This window comes from Lynx rufus, unplaced genomic scaffold (assembly GCF_022079265.1).
Source record: "Lynx rufus isolate CCGP_SWC_20201006 ecotype Redwood Valley unplaced genomic scaffold, mLynRuf1.p SCAF_24, whole genome shotgun sequence".
Lineage (NCBI taxonomy): Eukaryota > Metazoa > Chordata > Mammalia > Carnivora > Felidae > Lynx > Lynx rufus.
The window spans coordinates 21,608,606-21,624,165 of record NW_025814839.1 but is presented as its reverse complement, the minus strand read 5'-3'; the positions used below and the strand labels follow the sequence as shown (position 1 = coordinate 21,624,165).

Sequence of the window (15,560 nt, the reverse complement as noted above, 5' to 3'; positions counted from 1 at the left end):
ACAGCCAGGGTTTATTGAGCCAAGCACTGTTGTAAGCACGTGAAGGTGTTAACATCTAATCCTGTCGCCCTGTCTTGCGGAGGCCAAGGCTGAGGCAACCCATCACAGGGGGCGGCTGGGAGGGGAATCTGTACGGCCATCAGCAGATTTCCTGGCACATAGTAGGAGTACCTGTTCACTGCACCTGTTTGTGGTTTTAAAGATACGATATTTCTTCTCTGCCTTGGGTGGGACATCTGGGGTGGACGAGGCCGTGTTGTCAGCTCATGTCTTCCCTAGCTGGGGGGGGGGGGGGGCCCAGGATCACGTGGTCATGTGACCACAGTGAGGGCCGCGTGGTCTTTTAAAGTCAGAGAGACCTGGGTTGACTGCGGCATGGCCCCTTGCCAGCTGTGTCACGACTCAGTTTTCTCGCCTGTGGGTGGCATGCCCGGGGCTGGGGTGGACTGAGCCCCAGGTCTCCCACCTGCTTCCCCCGCCTTCTCAGCTGGGAGGTGGTCACAACCCTCTACTGGGTAACGTCCCACAGCCCTCGATATAAAAGTTGGGTGGAGGTGGATGGAAGTAAAAATGGGTATATGGCGGCGGGGTGGGGGTGGGGGGGCGCCTGGTGGCTCAGTCGGTTAAGCAGCCGACTTCAGCTCAGGTCGTGATCTCACGGTTTGTGAGTTTGAGCCCCGCGTCGGGCTCTGCTGACAGCTCAGAACCTGCTTGGGATTCTCTCTCCCTCTCTCTCTGCCCCTCCCCCATGCTCTCTTTCTCACAAAATAAATAAATAAACATTAAAAAAAAAGAATGGGTACGAAGACGAAAAAGGGAAGCAAAGGTTTCTTAAAGCTCCTGTGAAAGCCTTTTCTCCCCTAACCCTTGAAATGTGTTTTGTTAATGAGCCTACTTACCTGTCACTAGACTTAACTTAAATTTCCTGCAAGAACCCTCGGGACGCAGAAGGCTGCGTCTCCGTCTTGCGTCTCTCACGCTCCCTGGGCCTCTGTTACCCCCAGAACCTAAGGCCAGGTGAGTCCCGGCCTGGGGGACCTGGGATCTCTCCTGTGGGTGGACGCCCCCTTCTGTTCCCCAGAGGCACTGCAGCGCCCTCTCCCTGGCAGGACCAGCAGCCGCTGTGCCCCCAGCCCTGGGCAATGGCGCCATCTGCTGCCTCCTTGGTGGTATTTCCCTCATGGTTCGGGGACTTGCTTCAGTCCCACCCATACCCCGACATCCTGCCCCTTCCGAGGAGTAACATCATCCCAGGGCTGACAGAGCATGGCTGTGCCCCCCGGGGTGAACCACCAGTACACCTGGGTCGGAGGTTCTGCTCAGGGGTGTAGCTCGGGCAGCTTCTAGGGCTGCAGACCCCTTCTAACAGCGATGGTGTCTGGGTGCCTGACTGCCCTTCCTCCCGGATAGCTCTCCCATGCTCTTGACTTTGGTGTCTTTTTAATGGGAGGGGGGAGACTTTTTAATTTAATGGCTTAATTTTTTTGGCTTAAGTGATTTATAAATTCCTATCTTATGTGGTCCCAGTTATCCAAGCCATACTTAAATACATTACCACGGGCAGACGTTCCGGAAGTCGGAGAAGGGTCAAGGGCATGGATTCCAGAGTCCGTTCTGGCCCTTTGGGCAAGCTACTTCACATCTCTGTGCCTCGGTTTCCTCATCTTTAGTGGGATCAGTATTTAATTTCCTGAGGCGAATCCCACCTGATGGCCTTGTGGTGGCTTCAAGATCAGAGGGTGACCCTCACAGGATTGGGAAGAGGATTCAGGGACTCAGTTTTTAGCATAGTGCCTGGCACAGAGTAAGTGCTCAGTAAATCTTGATCGCATGCATGCCTGAGTGAATAAACAAATGAATAGAGCCACGTGGAAGATTCCCCCACCTCCCACTCTTCCTCAAGTGACTGCTGGCGATTTTTTTTTATTGACATCAGTGCTTGTCCAACAGAAATACAGCTCGAGCCGCAAAGGTGAGGTGTGGGTAATTTAAGATATTCTTGTAGCCACGTCAAAACAGTAAAAAAGAAACCAGGTGGAAATTAATCTTGACAACTCAACTTAAATAACACTGTTTTATTGAATCCAGATCTGAGATGTTATCATTTCAACGTGTAATCAGTATTTTACATTCTCTCTCTCTCTCTCTTTAATCCAAAGTGTTGGGAATCCTGCGTGTACTTTATACTCTGGGCTCACAGGTGCCACATGGGGATGGCCCAGTAGCCGCGTGTGACCAGTGGCTCCCTCACTCCTGCCCAGTACAGGGTCAGAGGGTCTTGAGCGAGGCAAGACTGACCCCTTCCATTCCACACCTGTGGAATATTCTGGAGGCATCATGGGCAGCACCTGGTTGTGCCCAGAAAGGTTATCCCACAGGGATGTCCTGGGTCTTGTTTCCTGGCATATAAAACACACCCCAAACCTGCTTTCTGCCGCTTCCTTTGCTCGCACTTCAGTTCTCTGAAACCACCTGCACAATCATATCTCCCCTCCCTCCTTTCTCGTAGTCTGGCTCCCGAGTCCCCGTCCCCAGACAGCAGTGCCGTGTCGGTGCGGAAACAGTTGCCCGGCAGCCGCCTGTCCTCCCTGTCCTCCCAGACGGAGGCCACCTCGGCCGGGGACCAGCACAGCGGCTCCAGGGACCAGCGGAGCACCAGCGTGGACCAATCCAGCACTGACCTGGAATCCACCGATGGGACGGAGGGGCTGCCCCTGCCGGACGCTTGCCCTGCGAAGAGCGTGGACGACTTCTCCTTCATTGATGTGAGTCAGGAAGTGGGAATGTGCATCGGGAAGAGTCGTTCCTTCTGAAAGGGCTGCTCCACCATCTCCCAGCCAGTTGCTCCTCCCGGGGGTAGAATCTGTGTGCCCGCGCCACCCCCCCCCCCCCCGTGGCAGGTGCAGAGGGCACAGTCTTTGAGATGGGACCGGTGTCTGCCTGTAGCTGGGACCTACCGTATGCCCGCAAATGTCTTCACCTCTCGGAGCCTTGGCTTCCTCATCCGCTGATAACCAGCACGATGGGCTCCATGACCTCAAATGTGATCGCGTGTGTTCACGTTAAAACCGATCGTAGCCCGTACCTGCTAGGTCAGCGGGACGTCTGGGGGGGGGTCTGCCTGAGTTCGCCATTCCCGGCATGCCGAGTCTGGAGTTTGCTCAGACCCATCCTGCTGGGTGTCCGCGCCGAGGTCTGGCTTGGTGCGATGTGTCTCTGGTCCCGGCGGATCCCAGTCTCTCTAGAAATGCATAATAGCAGTTCTGGGAAGCAGAGCCACCCCTCCCCACCCCCCCTGCCCCCGGCACAGACAGCCCTTATGTGGGTCAGGGACATTTTCCTTTTCAAACTTTGAAGTCTTACTGTTGTCCTTCTCTGACATTAGGGCTATCCCCCGCCCACCCTCCTGTGGATGCATCATCTAAATGATGCAAAATGTAAGGGCAAGCCGCTGTCTTGGCCTATACTCTTAGGGATGGCGGCCCGGATTCTCCCCAGAGAAGGAACACTGCTGCTTGAGGAGAAAGGTCTCCCTCTGGGTCCTCAGAGGGAGCGCCCCCTCCTAAGTATGGTCTGGGTCTCTCGATGGCACCTCTGGGTAAGGAAGGGCAGAGACGGGAAAGACACAAGTTCAGTCTCCATTGGGCCAGCCCCTATATAAACATGGACTAAGGTTTGAGTTAGGTGATATATATTCAGTTATTCATTCAACAAACACTTAACTGAGCTCAAGCTATGCGCCAAGCATTGCTGTAGCTTCCGTGCTCGTATGATGTCACCGTGACATAATCCTCTGGACTTAACCTTCTAGAACCCTAAGCAGTTCTTTCTCAGTGGCCATTATAAATATCAACAGCAATGTCAGCGGCCACTGGTCCCTGAGTGTCAGTCCCTGGACTGCTTACATGTCAGTAACCCCAAGAGGCAAAAATTCCTGCCCCATTTTGCAGCTTAGGGAACCAAAGTGGCCACTGAGTGGCTCAGATGCAGGTGTCCCCGAGCACGGGTCCAGCAGCTGGCTGAACGCACACTGAGGTCTCCATGCACTGCCCACCACAATTCGGGTCTCCCGTGGGGGCTGTTTGGAGGTTGAAAGGGAAGGTGCGGCACTAAGGTATCCAGACCCACAACCAGCCACCCCTCTCGGTAGTTCCCCCGCCCCCACTGTCTCTGAGTCTGAAACACTGGCTCTGTGACTTGCGTGTCTCCCCTTCTTGCCCCAGCCCCATCAGGTCCCACCGCTGGACGCCACTGTGACCAATTTGAGAGGCAGGTGCACAAACAGTAGCTCCCTCCTCCTGTCCCCGGTGTGGTGTGTGCCACTTCCCAACTGGGAAATGACTCACTGAAGTTAGCCCGTCATCGCTAGTCTAGCAAGGCCTTGGGTGATGGAATTTCTCCAAGGTAGACCTGAGAGGGATAGACCAACATTGCAGGCAAGCACGCGAGCTGGCCGGTAACAGCTCTTGCCTGTGGGAGCCTTTCAGACCCTGTGTGAAAGCAGGGCTTTCCATACCTGGGCTCACCGAATTCTCCCAGCTTCCCATAGGAAGCGGATATGACTGGGGTCCCCTTTTTACAAAGAGGGACACCCAGGCTCAGAGAGGTGAAGTCCGCCGCTCGAGGTCCCACAGCTAAGCTTTGAACCGAGTGGGACTTGAGCACAGAGCTCTGAGTGCCTCACCACCATCCCCCCCAGGCGATCCCCGAATGAGTGACTGCCCGTCCTCTAGGCTGGGCCTACCTGGATGGTCTGCATCCCCGGCCCTCGCACCGTGGGAGGTGATGAGCTCGGAAAGCATCACTGACCGTCTGCCTGCCTCCACTCGGAGCATGACGCTTGCAGACGAGTGCTTGGTGCAGGCGCGTTGCCCTGCCCGCCCCTACCTGTGCCCTGAATTATCGTGAGCAAAGGGGGGACCACGCAGAGAGCGCCTCAGCTCATGGGCCCTGCGCGGACAAGGTTCCTACAAGGATTCGGTGAGATGATGTATTCGGCTATTCGTTCAACCAGCAAACAAACACGTATCAGGCTCCTGCTGTATACAAAGCGCTGCTCTAGCTTACCTGCTCCCATGGTGTCACGAGGACGGGAAGGGCACTTGCATTCCTGTCCACCAGGTGGCTGGCTCCGGGCTAGGGCGTTCCGCCTTCATTGGATTCTTGTGACCAGCCTACATGGTATGTTTCGCAGAGAGATTTAGGCTCCCGGGCTCAGGTGGCCCACGTACCACCTAAACAGCACCTCGGGCATCAGGGAAGCTACGCACGCCTCCTGCGGGTGGTGCCCTCAGTTAATGGTCCCCGTGCTTTTCTCCTTCCCCCTCCCTGCTGCTCCCAAAGCAAACCTCAGTCCTCGACTCAAGTGCCCTCAAGACCCGGGTGCAGCTCAGCAAGAGAAGCCGCCGCCGGGCTCCCATCTCCCATGCCCTCCGGCGCAGCCGAGTCAGCGAGTCGGAGAGCAGGTCTCCTTTGGAGGACGAGGCTGACAATGCGTGGATGTTCAAGGACTCAACGGGTATGCCATGCACCCCTTTCTGCCCAGATACCACGTTGAACAGCAGGATGGATTTGGGTTAGACACTGAGCAGAACTTCCTGCCCTTATCGGTTGTAGGATATTAGAACACAGTTACAGAGGAAACTGTGCTCTCTTACTCTACAGACCTTATTAGAAACCAGGTGAAAAAGGCTTTTGTCAGGATGACCTATTAATTTGGGGCTGCACAGGTTGCAAAGGACAGAGGCACAACTTAATAGGATTTTACTGTTTCTGCCTTTACCGTTATTCAATTTACTCAGACTTCTTTCCATTTGTTTGCTGGTCTGAGCCCAGATTCTCGAGTTGGAACATCAGTTCTGTTTATCATCTGCCATTTTTGTTTCTAATAAATTATAATTACTATTTTTAATGTTTATTATTTATTTTGAGAGAGAGAGACAGAGTGTGAGCAGGGGAGGGGCAGAGAGAGAAGGAGACACAGAATCCGAAGCGGGCTCCAGGCTCTGAGCTGCCAGCACAGAGCCCAACGCGGGGCTCGAACCCACAAATCGTGAGATCATGACCTGAGCCGAAGTCAGACGCTTAACTGACTGAGCCACCCAGGCGCCCCTGTAGCAAGTTATTTAAGGCTACACATTTTCCTCTGAGGACTTCTTTGGTTGAATCCTGTGAATTGAATCTTAAGGAGCCAACAGGAATTAGCCAGGGAAGGGTATTCCAGACAAAACTATCAGTGGGATCAAAGGGGCAGGTCTGTGTGTGTGTCAGGGGCCTAAGTGGTTTGGGGCTGCTCAAGCCGGGAATAGCAGGGATCGTGCCAGAGAGGTGGGCAGAGGCCAGCTCGTGGACAGTCGTGATTCCTTGCTAAGGAGTTCGACTTTGTGGCTGGGGAGCCATAGAGGCACATGAAGAAGCGAAACCAGAGCAGGTGACCCCCCCCCCACTCTACACATACACAGCAGTTAGTCTCACACACGCCACTGCAGGGCCTTCGTCCTCTTGGGGTTCACCCGTGGCCAACAGTGGGGTGTAAGACTTCTCTCTGCACACTTTCCTGGGTTTTCTGAGCCAAACTCCACCGAGCTGCCTGGAGCAAATAAAAACCAATGTGGGAGGGGCACCTGGGGGACTCAGTCCATTAAGCATCCGACTCTCGAGTTCAGCTCAGATCCTGATCTCACGGTTCAGTCCGTGAGATCAAGCCCTGCATCAGGCTCTGTGCTGATGGTGCAGAACAAGCTTGGGATTCTCTCTTTCCCTCTCTCTCTCTGCCCCTCCCCGACTCATGTACACATACACACACACACTCTCTCTCTCTCTCTCTCTCTCAAAATAAATTAACATTAACAAAAAACCCAACAACAGTGTGGGGACAGAAGCACACCAATACCCCCAGCAGGAACATGGCAGCATCCTTCTGGTTCCCAGCAGCCTTGAGGAGCCAGCCTGGGGCTGGGGAGGCCTGGGGGTATGTCTTCTGAGCCCACCCCAGCTCCCTGCATGGCCTGGGGGGTCCAGAGCAGCAGACCTTGCCTGGTTCCTCCCCAGCCCCTCCCTGCACCCCTCACTGCTTCCAAGCCCGTGCCAGAGCCCCCCCGGGAGGCTAAAGCCCCTCGCTCCTGACTCCTGGAGGAGTGGGGACAAACAGTCCACACCCCCAAAGTGTTTCCTACGAGGCTGCAGCATGGCCATGCAGTTAAGTCCCTGAAAAGGGGGCTTGGGCTAAAGGAAGCAGCTTCCTGGTCCGGCTCTGAGCGGGCCTCCCACAAGACACACGAAGCCCCCAACCCCGTCTTTTAAGAGGACGGGCCGCACGCATTGCTGGCTGAAAGCATTTCTGTGTCCTTTTCTCTGCCAAAGACTTCCTTCTCTCTCCCTGACTTGGAAGGAGCTGGGAGCCCGGAGGTGAGTCTGACTGTCCCTTCTCCCAGGAGAGCACCCATCGTACTGTATTGCCACTGATGAGGCACCTGAGTTTGTCCTCGTCTGTAAACTGGGCCAGTGATCCATTCCGTACAGGGCCGGTATGAGGACCGCGTGAGGGACGGTGTGCGGGGGACCTGCTGGCCGCCAATGATCTCGTGCTCTTTTCTTTGCAACAGAAGAGAAATCTCCCAGGAGGGAAGAGTCCGATGAGGAGGAGAAGCCACACAGGGCCGAGAGGACCCCCACCGGCCATCCCCAGAGGATGCCCGTGTTTCCAGGCATGGACCCGGCCGTGCTAAAGGTACCACGCTTCACACCCGGAACGACCCTCAACCATGGCAGCGCAGAGAACGGGTCCCGTGTCTCTTTCCCTCCCTCCCTCCTTCTCTGCCTTTCTTCCCTCCCTCCCTTCCTTCCTTCCTCTCCATTTTCCAAATCGTTTGACTCACAAGAAGTCGCGAAAATAGTACAGGGCGTTGCCCTGCGTGCCTCGCCCGGCTTCCCCCGGTGATGCCTCACGTGACCACAGTCCGCGTCATTTGTCGCAAGAACAAGAAGCCAGTAGACGGCAGATGCATGCTGGTGCCTGTGGTTGATTTTATAGGCCTTCAACATGGCAATGTCTTAGTTTTTTGGCTTTATTGTCCAGCGTTGGAGCAAACGCTATCTTACAGGGCGGCCTAACATAGCAGGTGGTGAAAGGCTCCGGGCTCCCAGGTGGATGCGTGCGTTAACTCCTGAGGCCAGTCCTTGGGTCCCTGGACACAGCTCAGATCCACTGCGCCCTGTGAAAACGAGGCCCTTGCAGTCCGTTTGCTTTGGTTAGCACGAGTTCCTCGAGCCTGGTGGCAGCCACACCTGCTGGGGTCACTCCTGGCCACAGGCGACGCTTGGTCGTCAGTTACCATCAAGGGAGGCCAGCAGGCTTATTCTGGAAGGAGCCCTGGAGTTGGGGGGTGGCGGTGGGCAGACCCGGGTGAATGCCAGTTCACGAAAACTGTGACTCTGGGCGAACGGCTTGAGCTCTGACCTTTCGTCAACTCCTCTGTGAAATGGGGAAGCGGGCTACTGTGTGTCATGTCAGGCCTGGTGGAGCCCAAACGGGGGGCGTCCTGTGCACAGAGCCGTGAGGCGGACGGTAGTGAGGGGGGCCGTCCCAGAGCTGCCTCAGAGACAGCTGTCACCTGCCACTGTCCCAGCCCCGGACCCCCGAGGTTCAGAACCCTGTGCCCACCGTACTGTCACCCCGTCCCCAGCCAGGCCCTCCAAAAATGGGTGAAAATGCACCCTGCTTTTTTCCTGCGGGAATCCGATGGTGAAAAAAACTCATTTTATTCATGTGGACACGGGACCAAGGAGCTTGGCAGAGCTGAACGTCCTCTGCAGGATGAGGCCATTACCTCCATGGCCAGGTTCTCGGGAAGTTAAAGGAGACAGAACGTCCTGACCTGAGAACATGCAAATGGTGACTTTTCCATCAAAGACAACATGATTGTGTGGGGTTTTGATGGTGGTCCTTTGATCCTAGTGGTCAAGGGTGGCTGCATGGACCACAGGCCTGGCCTCCAGTTTCTCTTAGCCTCCGAGGTCAGGCTGTGTTTCCTGCCTGGGTCCAGTTCAGATGCTGGGGGGCCCTGTTGTCACCATGCAGCGATGATGCCATCAGATGGGACCCTTTGCCAGACCAGAGGCAGTTACAGACTCGGCTCTCTTCTCTCCCCAGGCTCAGCTGCACAAGAGGCCAGAGGCAGACAGTCCCAGTGAGACCCCAGGCTGGACCCCCCAGCCCAAGACCCCCAAGTCCCCCTTCCAACTGGGCAGTCGTGTGTTGCCCTCCAGCATGGAGAAGGACGACAGGTGAGGGGTCCTGCGGATGAGGCCCCCCCAACCCCAGACTCAGGATGCACTTCTGGGGGGTGCTTAAAACAGAACGGAAAGAGAGTTTCAACTGTTTTCTCCCTTTAGAAGCAGAACTTTGATCACTGGAACTCTCAGCAGCCTGATGTCTGAAAACACACTGAGGTGGGGCACCTGGGTGGCTCAGTCGGTTAAGCGTCCAACTCTTGGTTTCAGCTCAGGTCATGATCTCACGGTTCGTGGGTTTGAGCCCCACGTCGGGCTCTGTGCTGACCGCTCAGAGCCTGCTGTGGATTCTCTCTCTCCCTCTCTCTCTGCCCCTCCTCCACTCGCTGTCTCTCTCTCGCTTTCTCAAAAGTAAATAAATAAACACTTAAATAAATAAAAATAAAAACACACGGAGGTGGGGGTAGAGGACCAGGAATCAAGGCAGCTGGCCTCACTCTTTTCCTCCTCTCTCCACGTCCCCCATGGAAGTCCAAGGCTCTGTTGTGGGAAGACTACTGAGCTAGTCCAGCCTTCTCCAGACCGATGGGGAAACGGAGGCATCCTCCCTCCTCTTACCCTCCAGGGAAGGGCCTTCGTCTCAGGAGAATCAGGGAGACCCTGGAAGATGGATGGTAGGGCACAGCCAGGCTGAGCAAGACAGCTTAGTTCAGCTGCCCTGCGTCGAGTCACTGCCCCCATCCCAGGCTGGGCCAGCACGACACAGAGACGAGCCCAGCACGGCACCTGCCTCCTCCCCCACCCAGGGGGCTCCCAGACCAGGCGCTTCAGCAGCTGGGGGTGAAGGTTACAGAGCACGCTTTAAGGGCACTCAGGTCACACACATCACACAACCGGGCTTCATCCCAGAGGTGCGGCTTGAGAGCTGCGTGGCCTGGGAGAGTCCCTGGGCCTCTCTGAACCTCAGTCTCCTCATCTGCAAAATGGGTTGACTCAACCCCCCTGACCTTCCAGGGCGGTCATGAGGATGAACTGGGGAAGTGTGTGCGGAGCCCTTCTGCACGTGCTCAGGAAAGGATAGTGGGATTCTCGTCACGAGTTAGCACATAAAAGTTAGGGGTTGTTCCCGCTAGGACTATAATGTCGCAAGTGCTGTGAGAGAGCAGGGGTTGGCAAGCTGTAGTCCACGGGCCGAATTCCGCCCACGGTCTGTTTTTGCAAATAAAGCTTTATTGGCACACAACCACACCTATTCCTCTGTGTATTGTCCACAGCTGCTCTCCTGTTACAGGCTGCAGGGCTGACTATTCATAACACACACCTCCTGGCCCACAAAGTCAAAACGACTTACTCTCTGGCTCTCTATCCCCGTGCTAGAGGAAGGACTCATAACCCAGACTTGGGGAAGGAAAGTGCAGAAAAAGGCTTCCAAGAGAAGAGGTAGCCTGAGCCGAGTCACGATGGACAAAGAGAAGGCAGCGTGAGGGGGGTCCCAGGCTGAAGGCACAGCACGTGCAAAGGCCTCGAGGCACGATATTACGGGGAGCTGCGGGCAGTGCCTATTATTAGAGCACAGGGTGGGCTGTGGAAAGCAAAAGACAAGAGGTTGAGAGAGAAACAGGCCACAGCTGAGACGGTGCCTCTCATGCCCTGGGGACACGAGAATCGCTCTGGAGTCAGCAGAAGGTTCTGGCATTTCTCTGGGGCTGGAGGAGCCCCCACACCAGACCAGGGTCTCAGAGGCAGCTCTGGAGGCCGGGTCTTGTGCCTCCGCCATCAGGCAAGGCTTGCCTGGGGTAGCCCGGAGCCCTGTCTGCCCAGGGGACCTCTCCTTCCTCGTAGACCCCCCATCCCTCTTTCTGGGTCACCAAGTTCCCCGAGCCCTCTGGGGCCATGGGGTCAGGGACTGTCCCTGAGAACAGCGTAGATCAGGTCTCGTGAGTACTTGTGTTTGAATTATAAAAGTAGTGTATATGCCCACCATAGAAATTTTGGAAAATATAAAAAGAATATAAAACAGAAAACAAAATCACCCATGATTCGCGCCCCCCCCAAGACCACCAGTGTGATGCTGGGGTCTCTCTCCTTCCATTTGAATGTAATTTTAAATGTAATTGAGATGACGTGTGTGTACGTAGCTCATTTTCCCGTTAACGTGTTTCATGTGACCGTTTTCCCAGGGCCATTAGACAATCTTCATAAAAACGATCTTTTTCTTGAATAAAATTTCAAACGATGATGACTTTATTGTTTTTGTTAAAATGGTACGTTCTCATTACAAGCAGTTCGGAGAACACAGCAAAGTACGTGAAGAAAGTAAAAAATAAAATGCTCAGAAGTGTCACCATTGATACAGTAGCTGCTCAAATGTATTCACTTAGATGTGTTGACCTGTGCACTTGTGGTTTGAGTACTTTTCTGGGTGTGTGTTCTTAAAAAAAAAAAATTAAAACAAATCTTGACCTCTTCCAAACAATCATTTGTTACCATTTGGTAAACATAAGGCATCTATCTGTGTCATACGGGTGACATATTAGTCAGTGTCTTCCAAAGAAATAGAACCAGTTGGATGTATATATATATACACATGCACACACAGAGTAGGAAGAGACAGGGAGAGAGAGGGAGAGGAAGAGGGTGGGGGATGGGAAAGGTAGAGAGCAAGGGAGAGAGAGGGGGAAAGAGAAGGAGGGAGAGGGAGAGGGAGAGAGATTGATACTTATTTTAAGGAACTGGCTCACACGATTGTGGATGCTGGCAACTTCCAAATCCATAGGGCAGGCCAGTAGGCTAGAGACTCAGGGAAGAACCAATGTTGTAGTTTGAGTCCCCAAAGCAGTCTGTTATCAGAATTGTGGGGAGCTCAGTCTTTGTCTATTAAGGTCTTCAACTGATTGGATGAGGCCCACCCATAACATGGAGAGTAATCTGCTTTACTCAAGGTCTACTGATTTTTTATTTAAATACTAATTTCTTTAAAAAAAAAAATTTTTTTTTTACATTTATTTATTTTTGAGAAACAGAGACAAAATGTGAGCGGGGGACGGGCAGAGAGAGGAGACACAGAATCTAAAGCAGGCTCCAGGCTCTGAGCAAGCAGTCAGCACAGAGCCCGATGCGGAGCTCGAACCCAAGAACCGTCAGATCATGACCTGAGTCGAAGTCAGACGCTCAACCGACCGAGCCACCCAGGCATCCATCCCAATACTAATTTCTTTTTAGAAAATACCTTCACAGAACCATCTAGAATAATGTTTAATCAAATACCTAGGTACTGTGGCCTAGCCACGTTGGCACATACAAATAACCATCATGGGCATTTCCATGGGTGGAGAGCTAGAAGGATGGAGACACGCCTGGGTGACAAATGGATTGATGGATGGAAATAATTCTCTGTCAAATGACTTCACAGCTGCAGATCATTTCATAGAATGGGCATACCACGATTTATTTAATGTCCCTCGTTGTTGGGCACTTTGATTCCCGTTTCTTGCTCATCAGTCACATTAACACGGGCACCTTTCCTACCTGCGAATGCCCAGCTCGGCGGCGCCTCGGCACAGAGGGTTCGGAGTCTGGTACCGCATAGCCCCGCCTGCAGGGAGTCCTCAGTCTGGCTCACGCTTGACTCTCACTGGCTTTGTGGTTTCAGGTCGGAAGAGCCCTCTCCCCAGTGGTTAAAGGAGCTGAAATCAAAGAAGAGGCAAAGCCTTTATGAGAACCAAGCTTGAGCAGGTATGAAGGGGCGCAGTGCGGGAACGTGGACAGAGCCTGCAGTCTGCAGAGTCAGGAACCGAGGCCAGAAGGCAGAGGGTTGGAGACATTTGGACCCTAGGAGAGAAAAGGGGAAATGGGTGCGGGTGTTCCGGGCTCGTATAAAGAGGGCTGTGGTGACCTGTTTCCTCTCAGGGGAAAAAACCCAGGTGGACAGCCTAGGGGAAGAGCCAGACAAACCTGGGCTCTGGGCTCATGCACTTGGCTAGCTCTTCTCACTGCATCTCAAAATGCTTTCATAAAGTGGAATGGTGAGACATCAGAGATTAGCTTAATCCAAAATGTCCCCAGTTTTTGCATTCATATACAGCCTGCATAATTAAAAATTAATTTGGAAAAAAAAAGATTAAAAAAGTCAGATGATTCGATATGCCCCAGTGCAGGTCCCAAATGACTTCAGATCTCGAACTTCAGTTTCCCCATCTGTAAAATGGGCTAATCGCGTCCATGTTGCCAAGCGGTCCCCAGAGCTCAGTAAAGATGCACAAAAGTGCCGGTGGTTAGTCCTAGGGGTAGGAGCGTGTGGTTCACGCTCCCTAAAAGTCTGCTCTGACATGAGTAGCACAGGAGACCCTCCAGCCCCTTACCCACAAACCTCAAATCCAGAAGACACCGACAACGAAGCATTTTCATGACCTACTTAGAGGCAAACCTGACCTGCATGGATGTCTTTACATTACACTGCAGGTGTGATAGGGGCTTTGCATAATATATATGTATGTTACATGATACATATATGCATGTATATACGTTTATATAATAAACGTCCCCCCCGCAATTCTAAATTCCCATCTAAATCTGTGCTCAGTTTTAGATAAGGAATCAGAGCCCGTGTTTATTTTGTGTTTAGGGCTATACATGTGATATCTCAGTTAAATTCATAGAAATCCATATGAGGAAACTGAGGCTGGAACCCTGACCTGACCCTAAATTTCACATTTGTTCCACTGCATCTGACCACCGGCCACCTTTCTCACCCCACTCCTCCAAAAAACAAAACAAAACAAAACAAAACTCCAAACTCATCTTTCCTAACCTATGGCTTGTGGGGATGGCCGTCTTGGAGAATACCCAGAAAAGGTTTTAAGGCTTAATGGCAGAGACACATAGGGTCACATGTTCCCCTTGCTGACGTCAGGACTGTCTTTTCCTCTCCAGACAGGGGACACTGCCACGTCTAATGAACAGAAGCCTTAACTGTCAGAACCTGAAGACGAGGCCACGCTGTTGCCATTCGTTCCTGCACATGGTTACCTGCCTGGGCCCTTGCAGTTGGGTGGAGAACACTGGCTGGGGCCTCCTGGCCCTCCACAAGCTCACCCCGGATCAGGGCAGCAAGACCCACCCTCCTCAAGCAGTTGCACGTCTCCCCAGACAGCACTTCAGGCTGAGAACGAAGCCAGGCTGCCCAGAATTGTCCATGTTGGTGGTTTTGTGTTTTCCATAAAAATGTGCATTTCTACCTACTTTTACACACCACTCCAGGAACATGGGTTTGAGGCTGGACCATCTCCCTGGGTTCTGGAAAAACACCTGTATTGTGAAAGCACTTCGTCCTCCAACCCCAGGGCAGGTCTCTTTCAAGAGCATATTTCCAAGGAAGAAGAAACCATCCGTTTCCTGCTGTAACTGTGGTCCACGGCAGTGTTACGGGGTTGGGGTTTTGATTGTTTTTTTGGCAAGTTCTGTCTCCCTCCCTCTCAAAGAATCAGCAGTTCCAATTTTTTAAACACACACGTCTTTGCAGTGTATTAATCCTTTCAGCGGGGCTGTGTGCATAGTTGACCTGTCTCATTATACGTCTTTTTTGTTTGCTTTAGAAGACGGTAAAGCAATAATTCAGCCAATTTTCTTTGAAATTAGATATGTACATATGTTTTTTTATGTTAAAGAGCAGAAGGAAAGATATGTGAAGAGTTTGCTTGACATATTCGATCATCTCAGGTTATCTCATCCCTACCCGATGCTTTTAAAACAAATTCTAATTGTCACCCTTGTATACCAATCTTCTTGGTTCCTTTCCATCTGAGCTCTGATTTCTATGGAGTGACCTTTGTCCCTTGGCCTCAAATGTTCATAAATTGCAGCCCAAATGGCAGTGCCTTTTCACTCAAACATCAGACCTGCCCTGAGAATCTTTATCTCCAGTCGTTTTTGAACATCACCCGCACTGCCGGCATGGAAGAACCTTTCCAAATAGGTCTTTGAACAAATGCATGAATGGGGGGTTCTTTTTTTTTCTTTTCACCTCTTCCTTCTACCACTCCTCCATCCCCCGCCAACTCCACCTGACCAAGTGCTTATTTTAGGTCCAAACGCAGGAAGTGAGGGTCTTGCTGAAACTCTTCTCTGGACGAAAGTGCTGGATGCTAGGTGACAAAGTATAAGGTTCACCTTGCCTCTTTTTTTTTTTTTTTCTTGATAGCACTAAGCTCACTCCCAGGAATCTCCAGGACCTCTGGGGATCATCTTTCTTTTTGGAGATTCTCAACACCAGCCTCCTCCACCTCTGAAACCCAAGGCTCCCGCAAACATCCCAGATATGCTTGACTGGC

The 15,560-nt window shown here is 52.7% G+C and overlaps 1 protein-coding gene across 2 annotated transcripts in view; it reads left to right on the top strand.

The window, feature by feature from the left end:
- Positions 1-14,739, top strand: part of KIAA1671 (KIAA1671 ortholog) — a 142,571-nt gene extending 127,832 nt beyond the window's left edge. For both annotated transcript variants that reach the window (XM_047088396.1, XM_047088397.1), the window contains 6 exons: positions 2,510-2,765; positions 5,344-5,518; positions 7,605-7,729; positions 9,152-9,285; positions 12,884-12,966; positions 14,164-14,739. In XM_047088396.1, the coding sequence (XP_046944352.1) occupies positions 2,510-2,765; positions 5,344-5,518; positions 7,605-7,729; positions 9,152-9,285; positions 12,884-12,962 (769 nt within the window). In that variant the 3' untranslated portion in view covers positions 12,963-12,966; positions 14,164-14,739. The remainder of the gene's footprint in view (positions 1-2,509; positions 2,766-5,343; positions 5,519-7,604; positions 7,730-9,151; positions 9,286-12,883; positions 12,967-14,163) is intronic.
- The last annotated feature ends 821 nt before the right edge of the window (positions 14,740-15,560 follow it).